This window comes from Dermacentor variabilis, chromosome 3, assembly GCF_050947875.1.
Source record: "Dermacentor variabilis isolate Ectoservices chromosome 3, ASM5094787v1, whole genome shotgun sequence".
NCBI lineage: Eukaryota > Metazoa > Arthropoda > Arachnida > Ixodida > Ixodidae > Dermacentor > Dermacentor variabilis.
In genome coordinates this window covers 132,276,151-132,287,016 of record NC_134570.1, presented here as the reverse complement: position 1 = coordinate 132,287,016, position 10,866 = coordinate 132,276,151, and the positions used below count along the sequence as shown (strand labels likewise).

The 10,866-nt window shown below is 44.6% G+C and overlaps 1 protein-coding gene and 1 long non-coding RNA gene across 2 annotated transcripts; both read left to right on the top strand.

The window, feature by feature from the left end:
- The first annotated feature begins 229 nt into the window (after positions 1–229).
- Positions 230–2,559, top strand: LOC142576290 (uncharacterized). Its single transcript, XR_012826822.1, has 5 exons — positions 230–688; positions 1,080–1,738; positions 1,839–2,083; positions 2,157–2,366; positions 2,429–2,559. It is a non-coding gene; the product is annotated as an uncharacterized LOC142576290 (long non-coding RNA).
- A 2,668-nt stretch (positions 2,560–5,227) lies between these two features.
- LOC142574761 (BEN domain-containing protein 5-like) lies at positions 5,228–10,660 on the top strand. The gene is made up of 9 exons (XM_075683779.1): positions 5,228–6,013; positions 6,607–6,713; positions 6,801–6,832; positions 6,871–7,121; positions 7,355–7,500; positions 7,606–7,744; positions 7,828–7,902; positions 7,992–8,112; positions 9,002–10,660. The coding sequence occupies exons 1-9, from the start codon at positions 5,827–5,829 to the stop codon at positions 9,039–9,041; spliced, it is 1,098 nt and encodes a 365-aa protein (XP_075539894.1). The 5' UTR covers positions 5,228–5,826; the 3' UTR covers positions 9,042–10,660.
- The last annotated feature ends 206 nt before the right edge of the window (positions 10,661–10,866 follow it).

The following is a 10,866-nucleotide window of genomic DNA, read 5'->3' as shown; positions in this document are numbered from 1 at the left end:
TCCCATTATATATATTTAAGAAAAATGAAGTCAATAAATTAAATTTAGTAAAGTAGAAGTCACGTACGTCAGCGCAGCGCGACGTTTTATGTGTCGGCATGCGGCCTGAAGTACGAGCACGCGGCTAGTATGGCTCTTCACATCACGTGTGCTACAGTTCAGTGCCTTCTAGACATAGAGCTTCTCACTACATTACCTAGAGGGAAATCTGGCGCTGCTGCGCTGTGGTAGGGTGTCTAGATAGGGGAGGTGTGATGACCGCGGCGCCCTTCCCATAGAGAGGGGTGACCCCCTTGCGCGTGATTGCCGCTAGGGCAATACAGAGCGCTGCGGCCCGGGACGCCGTGTGCATTTCCGCGGAGACTGCGCAGAGAAGGCAGCGAGTCCAGCTAGACAGCGCCTGGGCGTCGCATGTTCACGGTGTGTTTTGCTGCAGATTGTTGCGTGTGCTGCATATTTATAACTGCTGTGGGCTGACGAACATGCCTTCAACTTCGAAGAAAAAAACTCAGAGATGGTGCTTCGTGCCAGGGTGCAATTCCGGATATAAATCTTGTTCGGAAAAAGTGTCCCTTTTCCGTGCGCCGTCTTGCCAAGAACTGTTTTTGAAGTGGACACGTGCCATTCCAAGGGCCGACAAACCGCTGCAGGAGAATTCAGCTGTTTGTGCAAAGCACTTTGACACAAGGTATGTAGTTCTAGCATTTTAGCGTATGTATAGCCGGCCAAATCTTTAGCTTGCTCACCTAAATGCTGTTGTTTTTTTACGCTTTGCAGCGCGTTCCGACGGAACGAACTTGCGGAACGGTCTATGGTAACTCGTGCTCAGAAAGCTCGCGAAGATAGTACAGTTATTTGTTAGGTGCTGGCGCACAGCAAGTCACCGCTCGCGCACGCTAGTTAGAGATTTGGGCGGCTATACCTTACCGCTTTTAAAACACGTGGTACAAGCACAAACAATGCCCTACAGCTGAAGTACGAGCTTATGGCGTGTTGCACATATTTCATTTTTATTCGCATTCTGATGACTGGAGTCCTTCCAAGCGCTGATTCATACCATCTTTCATCTCTCTTGGCAGGTACATCCAAAGAGAGTTCCGACACACTGTGAACGGCATTGAGGTCGTAATACCGCGCGACGTTCCGGTTTTAAGAGACGATGCAGTGCCGACCCTGTTTCCGAATCTGCCAAAGTACATTTCAAAAACGTTGCCAAAGGAAAGAAAGAGGCGGGGAAGTGGTTCACGAAATTCTGTACCTCCGAAGAAGACGCGCACAGAACTAGAAGCATCAGCATGCTCGCAGGAAGATGGGACAGCAGATGTGGAGGAAGCGGCCGGAGATGCACCTACCGAGCACTTTATTTATAACTTGCGACACCCATCAGAACACTGGTGTATCCAAACATTCAGGAGCAAAAATGCAGTTTCCTACCAAACAGCAGAATATGTGAGCAGCGAGATTCCACCTGTTATTTTTCAGAAAATTGTTTTGTTCGAACTGCAGGAAGAAAAAGCACCTGTGAAGTGCAGCGTTTTCCTCTCAGGCTTCCTGCATTGTCGACGTGACATTCAGTCGAAAGAAGAAGCGCAGGAAGTACTCTTCTGTACAGCGAATCTCAGAGTTTGTTGTGGTGTCGGGAAGATGCAAGAGTTCCAGCAAGTGAACCTGTCCGATGTCACGAAATCAATAGGTCTAAGTCTGCATGCCAGTTCCTGCGATGGATCTGTTTCACAGGGTATGTTGTTCTCTGTATTCAATTAAATGTTCATGTTACAGGCACTCTAATGCAATGAGTAATTGCAATGACATTTTTATATGGGCTAATATTTTTTCAGGTGTATCCATTCATTCTGCCCAACAGTGCTCTGCTTGCAAGAGAGTAAGAAAAGTTGCATTGATGCGCATGCTACGACTAAAGAATAAAGCACGTCGGCCACTTCTGCACACTGCAAGAAAAAGACTCGGATATGCTGTGCGTACCTTGAGACGCCGAAACAAGAAGGTACGGGTCCTGCGTAGTAACCTTGAAAGGCTCCAAGAAGAAAGTTCTGCAACAGAGGCGACTGTCCTTGAAAAAAAGGTAGCGCCTGTTCATTCTGTTTTGGTTATCTATACCCAACACTCTTTCTAAATAATTTTTTTTCCTTTTCTAGATCTGTCAGCTCCCCAAAAAACAGCAGAATGCTGTGCGAACCTGCTTTGAAGCCTCCAAACGACGGTCCCTCCATGGGTACAAATATTGTAAAGAGTGGCTTTTAGAGTGCATTATTCTCAGAATGAAGAGCCCTCGTTTATATGAGCATTTGAGGTGCCACCAAATCCTAGCACTCCCCAGTCGTGCTTGCCTACAGAAATGTATAAAGGTTTGTGTCATTGTGTTTCAATTTAATGCAGAAGCTACTAAAGTTCTTTTTTACGTTTACAGGCATTCAAAGCCTCGTATGGTTTCAACCGCAAGCTCCTTGACTGTCTAAAAGAAAAAGTGAAAGATCTAAACAACCCACAACGGCATGGCGGCTTAGTGGTGGACGAGATAAAACTTTCTAGTCATCTTGACCTGAAGTCCGATGGACATTGAAGGCTTTGTCGATTTGGGGCTATTTACTGAGAAGCAGGACAAGCACACAAAGGCCGATCACGGCCTGGTTGTAATGTTTCAACCATTTGTGGGAAAATGGACACAGATTATAGGTAAGTATCACTCATCATATTTGTAATTTGTTTTATTAAATTTGTGGCTTTTGTCGCGCTTACTACAGGTGTCTTTGCACCGAGAGGGAATGTGAAGGCTGCAGTGCTGACCAAGATCATCTTGGAGGCTACAATTCTTTGCGAGCAGGCTGGACTTTACGTAGACTACATCTGCTGTGATGGCGCGGCTTGGAATCGTGCAATGTGGCACAACATGAGCATTCATGGAAGCTGTAAAGGTGTGCGGTGCAAGGTGGTGCACCCGTGTGACAAGGACAGATTTTTGCACTTTCTTTCAGACTTCCCGCATCTCGCCAAGTGTGTGCGGAATGCCATGATGAAAAGTGGCTTCAACACGCACATAGGCCGGGTATGAATGAACATATTTTTTTCTTGGACGCTGGTGGTGTCAAGTTCACCAAAAAATATTTTTCATATTGTAGGTCCACTGGGATCATGTTGCAACCACCTGGAAAATTGACAGCAGCACCGTTGCCCTGAGAGTCGCGCCAAAACTAACGCGGTCACATATATACCCGAATGGGTTTGAGAAAATGCGGGTGCATTTAGCATTTCATGTCTTCAGCACTCCTGTACTGCATGCCATGGACTTCTACAAGAAGAAGATTGAAGATCAGTACCCCAATCTGGAGCCTACGAGGAATTTTATTAATATGATGGCAGACCTCATTGAGGCAATGACGTCAAGATTTCCAGCAGAGGCATTAAGGTATGTACAGCGGAGTTGTTCCCTATGTACTTTATCACAGAAAATGAATTCAAGTGTACTATGTTGTACCGTTACAGGCCGAGCAGTCCAAAAGAAGCTGCGTTAGATGCAATGCTCGAGTTCCTGGACAAATGGGAGGCCTATGCAAAGGGCCTTGGCTTCCTCAGCAGAAGTACATCGGAAGGTCTACGTGTTTCAATACATTCCACAAAGGCCCTCCTGAAGTACTTAACCGAAAAGGTCGGCTTCAGATACCTGATGACGTCGCACCTGAGCCAAGACTGCCTTGAGCGCGCGTTTGGGATAGTACGGCAGGCAAGCGGTGCAAATGATCACCCCACCCCGGCTCAGTTCATCCTTATCATCAGGTACTTGTATATCTTTGGCTGTAAAAATAATTTTGCTGAACTGCTTCCTATAATTTCAACATTTGCAGGTGCTTGAGCTTTTACAGTCTTGCAAAGAGTCCTAGAGGTGGAAGCGTGTCGCCAGGACTTCTGGACTCCCTTCTTTCTGCGGAAGAGGCACTCCTGGAAAATGAGAAACAAGATGATGTATTACCCATGGAGGCTGTTGAAGTGGCCGTGGACCATGTGGACTATATTGAAAAACGAAGCGATGCTCGCTTGGTATACTACATTGCAGGCTACGTGGCCAGGAAGCGTGTGCTCTCAACTAGCTGTGCAGCATGCAGGGATGCCTGCCTTGTGCCGAGGGACTGTGTCCCAAAAGAACTCCCAGCTGATGCCTCCAAAGAGTGGGACTTGGGTGGGCTTCTCTACCCGTCAGAGTCATTGTATCGTCTAATTCAAGCTCTTGAAAGCAGGCTAACACATGAATTTAGCAGAACGCGTCTGCATTCTAAAGCTGCCTTCAGCATACTCAAGAAAGTGAGTACAAATGTGCCACAAATTGGTTGTGTGGAGCATTGCCTGGCACTTACAGAATCGGTGGTCAGGTTTTTCTGCCTTACCAGAATCCACTTTCATTTGAAGAGCCTCAACCAGGAAATGGATGAGAAAAAAGGCAAAAGAACGAAGCCTTGCGTGATGTGAAATAAGCAGCAGAATTGGAAGTACATTCTGCTGTATGCAATAAAGTTTGCTCGTCCAGAAACATGTTGCTTTTGTTTATCTGGTTTTTGAATTGCAGTGAGAATGAAATGACTCCAGCACGTTGCACTACAAGGTATGTCATGGTTTAACGCTGATTTGGCAGGTGTAAACGAACTTCAACGCTTTCGTACGTAATAACGCCCACAACTAAAAAAAAAAAAAAAAACTGGTGGCGAGAATGAACATTCCGGGGGATCCTAGCAGTTATCGCGTTGACCTCGGAGAAAAAAATACGATTGCATATAAATCGTGCAAAGAGCATTCTACGATAGATAAGTTCCCCGCTGATTTGGTGGCTATAATGTGGAATTTCTAAAATGCGTGCTCGCTTTCTGCCAGCAGAAAACTCGGTTGTGTTACCCCATATTCGAAAACCGCATGATTACCGTAGCGCAATACCATCTTTGCGATGTCTAAGGGACTGCAGTATTAGCTAAAATTTCTAAAACTCAACCAAATGCGTTTCCACTACAGCATCCCCTCTAAACACGCAGCGGACGGCCGCGCGTGCAGACTGCGCCCCCTACAACAGCGCCGCCCCGCGGCATTCACGCAAACGGGGGTCAGGTTTTCCTGGCCGGTCATCACACCTCCCCTATCTAGACACCCTAGCTGTGGTACGCATGGGAATGCCGGTATATTGTGACTTCGGATTGGCATCGTTCTCGTAGAGGCAAGACACCTTGAAGACGCGCTTGGCAAGTACCGTTCCGTCTGTCACAATGATTCATTTTCTACTAAAACAGCACGTAAAAAGCTGTTTTAGCTTTATTATTACGCGAAAACATGTTTTGTTTAACTATGAGAACTTGTTATTGTGTGTACGACTACATGTTACGTAAAAAGTATCAGCGGGCCGCTAAAGTTGGAGGACAGACGACAAGGTTTGCGCTCGCCTTGAAACAGTTGGTCGTCTGTTCTTGCTTTTCTTCGCTTGGTCATGCATTGTGGGTGAATAAAGATGTAATATGGGTGAATGGAAACATTTTATGAAGATTTTACTTTGAGAACGCGTTATTTGCGTAGCCATATCCACGTTTTAGACGAAGCCTCTTACAACACCAGCCAACACGAGCCTTGCAGACACATATACCGTCATTCCCATGACGGCACGGTGCCCCTTAAGAAACTCCCATAGACGGTGGCGCCAGATTACCCTCTAGGTGTTATAGTGAGAAACTCTATGCTTCTAGACGTGCGATCCGCTGTACCTACACGTGCGATCGTGTTCCGCTTGTTTTCGGTGCACGCGTCTTTCAGTTCGGTAAAGTTAACGCAGATTTTCAAATGATAACCCACGCGAAAGTGCGTTATGAGGATGACCGGAAGCTGGCTGTTGTTAGCATTGAGGCCATTGAAAACTTCAGTCCTCAGCATACAAAGGATTTCAAGTCTAAGTTCTTCTATTCTGTGAAGTGGACGGATCCTGATGGGACGTCGGATTATTACCGGGCTCGAATTCTCGCCTTGGGAGGTGAGCTCATTATTTTAAAGCCTAGTGTACATTTCGTTTGTTTTCTCCAGTTAAATATTCAGTGTATCTTGTGTTCCGCGATGCTCATATGCCGATTGCTGCTGCTTCCCTGCGCGTGCGCTCGATCGCCCGGTATTGAACCATCACAAGTACTTTTGTCCTGAAATTAGGGTAATAGATGTATTGCAACTTCTGTAACATTCAGGTACACTTAAGAAAAGTAATTATGGAGAAATCTTTTATAACATACGTGCAATTACTGTGGGTATCGGCTGCACAAATAACTAGGAAAATGTTTCATGGAATTTCTCTGAAACTACGCACATTTGTATTTTTCCTGTGCTGTTTTCGCGCAGGTTTGCGTGCAGATTGAGCATGGCGGCTTTAGCACTGGTGCAGCTAGACTACTGAAAGTTTTGATTCGCCTCTTATACGAATAGAAAGCGTATTATTTAAGCATGCACAATACAAGCATCAGTGTGTGAACTACTAAATCTGTTGCAACGTTTTATTTTTCCTATGCACTAGTAGCATATAGCCCCGTCGGACATGCGTAGCTCAAAATAAAGTTATTTCCTCTCGATATATTCCAGAATCTGAGGAAGACTTTGAAGTTGACAGCGAGAACCGACGGAGGCTTCGCTTTGAGCGAATCGCATATTCGCCAAACGACGAGTCGGAAGATGATCTTCCGCCAGAGGTATCTGTTTACTGAGTGCTGTATCAATGCTTATGGATTGTATCTCTTAAAGTAGACTTGTAAGACATTTTCTGGTTTTATGTGCAGCGCCCTGCAAGAAAGCAACATTGGGGACCGAAGCATGAACTACTTCAAATTCTGAAAAAAAAAAACCAAGTGACCTGAGGCAACGAGAGGTGGAGGCCTCTTCGCAAAAACTAAAGAGGAAGAAAGGAGACGATTTTGGTGACACCCGTGTTTTTGATCTCCGTGACAAGGTGCAGCGGTTAGAAGACGTAATAGAAAAAAAAGAGAGGAAGATAGAAGAAGTTCTAGCCAAGAACAGAACGCTTGAGCAGGAGGCAAAGGACCTTAGGCAGCTAAATATGAGGCTGCAAGAGAAAATGCTGATGATGCTCGACAACAAAGGTATGCAATTCAGCTTTCCATACTTTTGGGGCTGCGGCATAGTGCTATTTAATGTGTATGCACTATGTTTAGCTAGATTGTTTAAAATATGGTTTTCTTAAAATTTATATATATAAACATTTTCCTAATGCTATTTAACATATAAAATTTTGAACAATGGGTGATGCCATGCTGTCTTGAAGTAACTGCATTCTGCTGTTTGTAATGAGCCATATCTCATGTTGATAATGCAGGCTACTGTGGAGCTCCACGCCATAAGCAGTCATTTGATGATTCTGTCATTGGGGAAACGCAAGCCAATGAAAGCTTCGAGAGAACTGAACAGTCCACGCCTCCACTGCCACCACCAGCCAGTTGTGTCAGAAAGGATAACAACATGGTAATAAGATACCGATCTAAAGGGCAACCTCTGCAGTTTTTTTGTATTGTTGCTATGTGCTTGTCATCAGTTAAATATTTTTTGCAACACATTCCTCTCGTGCAGGTGGACATTGGCCGTGCTTTGGCAATTAATGCACAAGCGTGGAGCCACATCCAAGGCCACCAGAAGGATTCACTCTTTGTGAAAGATCTCCTGCTGGGCATTTGGCCAAAGGACCAGTTAAAAAACCGCTCTTTACAAGGTGCATAACTGCAAATTAAAGCTTATAGCATTTTTTAATAAAAGTTGCAACGTTATGGTGAATAGTCCATTTCTGTCTTGCAGGTAAGCGGTGTCCTCGATACCCAGATCGGCCTGCAAAGGCACCGCTGACACCTTCGAAGGTGGAAGTGATGCGCGGTAAGTGGATATTCTTACAGTCTTTATACTCATTAAAAAAATTTTTCTTGCTGCCAGCTAGTGAGACCTTGTGAATTTTTCTGTTTCAGATTGTTACAGACAAAGGCTACTGCGCCAGGGTGTCCCTGAACATCTTTTGCCTGCTGCACTCAAGCAGCTGAACCATTTTGTGGTTGAGAAGCTGGCAGACCTTGAGAGGCTGGCAAAACGGTAAAGTGCTGTTGTGCATGTTTGGCGACTAATTTCGGAAAGCTTCTAAATTTGTCTAGTTTGGGAACAACATGCAGCCCTAACCTTCAGATAGATCCCCCTTTTAAGTGAATATAGTTTAGCAGCACGCAATTGCTAAAAAAGCTCCCTTACTTTCATTTCTTTATAATTAGTTATCATTAATGGAAGTGCTGCAGCAAAAAAGAAAGACAAATACATAAAATGTGAAATGACTGCTTATTGCACCACATTTGCACCTAGCTAGGTTCATAAGATTTCTGTTACCTCGATGTCGACTGTAGACTGAATTAACTGTAATGGTTCCAAAAACTGTATAAGTCACCCAAGTGAGCATGCCAAGCTAATTTTCAGTCTAAACCATTAATAGCAGTGCATGAACGTGAGTGTGCAGTGGTGTGGTTGCTAGTGCCATCATTTCTTGTTCCAAAACACCAAAAGTCACTTCCAGCACTGCATTACAGCAACAGAAAACTTCTTCGAGTACTTTTTGTGGCGCAGTTATGAGAATAGTTTGCATAGTTTGTGTGAAAGTCTATGAGAATAGCATTTTTGCAACAGGCGTGCAGCCCTCTTGCTATAATTGGAATGCGCTTCTTGACAGAGCAAGACGGGTGAGCATCACGCATCCCACACAACAACTGAACTTTTATTAACTGCAATCCTCTCGAAGATAACCCACATTGTTCTGCACGCATGTGCTATTGGCACTACCCTCAAAGCGCCGTTTTCCATTGCCACACTATCATCTGTTACAGCTGCAACACATATATATTCATAGTGTACTGCCAGGGCAGCACCATCATTTTGCTGCAGGATGTGCACAAACTTGAAGCTTTCCTGCCCTTATGCATATTTCAACATTTTTCAGGGAGAAGGACAACCATGACCCTCAAGCAAGCCATGACTGAATGCAGCATGCTTCTGCGGTGGAAATTTATTTTAAAATATTTTCAATATTTTCACAATAGTCATTGTAATAGTGATCCATGTTCTGTTTTAGACTAATTTTTTATTTAACACATCTATCGTGAAAGGGACACTAAAGGTTAATATTAAGTCAACGGGGACTGTTGAAATACCATCCCAGAAACCTTGAAATGCTTGTTTCGTGCGAAGAAGCGACTTATTTTAAGAAAAACGCGTTCTGAAGCATCCGCGTACCTCTAGCGCAGTTCAAATCACCCGCCCCCCGATCGAGGAGTATTGACGTCATGGTCTCATAGTGCCGTTGCGCCGTCGGTGAGTAAAACGGCTCCCGCAGACGGCGCAACGGCTTTTCTGTCAAAACGCAAACACGCGGCCAGAAACAGAGCCAAGACAGAGCCGACAGCAACGCGAAAATGGAACTATGCTGGCTAGCAGAAGGAAAAGTGCGCGACAAGCTTGTTCTTTATTTTATGTCGCCAACTTCGACACTCGTTGCAATAGACGACCCTGACAACGACACATTGGCTCGCGATGCTGGGCTCGAGTTCAGCGATTTAAGCACTGATGAACGTGACCTGCTGCTGAGGGCTCGCGCTGCCGCCGTCGTTGCGTACTATTACGCCGGCGGCCTGGTTTGAAAGGCACTCCACGCGACTTCAGTAAGTCGGCGTTGAACTCGTAATCCTCTGGACGAAAGTGCAGCGAGCACATTATGTGATTTTTCGGCTCTTTGCCAGCGCGCTGTGGCAGAGGTGCGGCACTTAACCATTTCGAACGGAGAGGTTCACTCGTTGGCACACAGTGATAAGTAATGTTGGATTCGTCGCTGCAACTGCCCTTGGCCAAGTTCCACGGACCCTCCGCGCATCCCACGACATCACATGGACGTGGCATTCTCGCTGCTTGTTCTAAATGCAAGTTTCGCGAGCCAGCAGGACCACCGCAGCACGACGCGATAAAGAAACAACTGAAACTCCAAAGCACGCGCGGCGCAAAGTCGAGCCATAGAGAAATGGTCGAGCGCGCAGAGTCGAGTGAAAACGAAACCTTTCGATCACCCATACTACTCAAGGGTAATGTCAAAATGTTATTTTTTCTTAGAATTGAATAGAAATAGACAAGTAGCATTTTCTTCCGTCTTATAATCTAATGAAATGATCTTTTTAATACGAGTAGTTGAGTACTAGTGACATAAACTATGATGCGGAGTGCTTTCGTCATCGGGCTAATACCGGAACGTCGCTGGAGGGTCTCAAATCGTGTCATGCATTTACCTCAATTTCTCGGTTACTAAAGCTCTGTTCGCGATAATATTGACGCCTTCGACATTCTAGAGCATTGCTTCATCACTTTAACTTGACTTTCTGGTAACCTTTAGTGTCCCTTTAAGCAGGCATGTCAGTTTTACCTAGTCAAACTGATTCATAATCTCTTGTTTCAGTGCTAATTTATTTATTTACTACTAAATACTTCTGACTTTAATGTTTCCTTTTATTATTATCTTTCCTGTGCTGATGTAGAAGATCGAGTTACATTTTAAAAAGAATTGTTGGTATGAAAGTATTTGTACTTGGCAAATAAATGAAGCCTTTAAAACAGTCCTGTTGTCATTTTTATGCGTCCCTAATGTAGCTTATTTAGTCAGTAATATAGTTCACTATTTGTTCACTCTATGGTGCATGAAATTTTGTTCTGTAGTTCTGATGGTTGCCTTCTGTAGCAATCGAAAATGCATAAAGTTTAATTTAGGACAGTATGATTTATCATTTTATGTACACCACATGCAACAAAAAGGTTGCTGCTTTT

Bases quoted from the DNA above. Each gene is read 5' to 3' on its own strand.
- LOC142574761 (XM_075683779.1), top strand. From the start codon at position 5,827: ATGATAACCCACGCGAAAGTGCGTTATGAGGATGACCGGAAGCTGGCT. The intron at 7,122-7,354 runs GTATGCAATTCA...TTGATAATGCAG, and splicing joins GATGATGCTCGACAACAAAG to GCTACTGTGGAGCTCCACGC. The intron at 7,745-7,827 runs GTGCATAACTGC...TCTGTCTTGCAG, and splicing joins AAAAAACCGCTCTTTACAAG to GTAAGCGGTGTCCTCGATAC.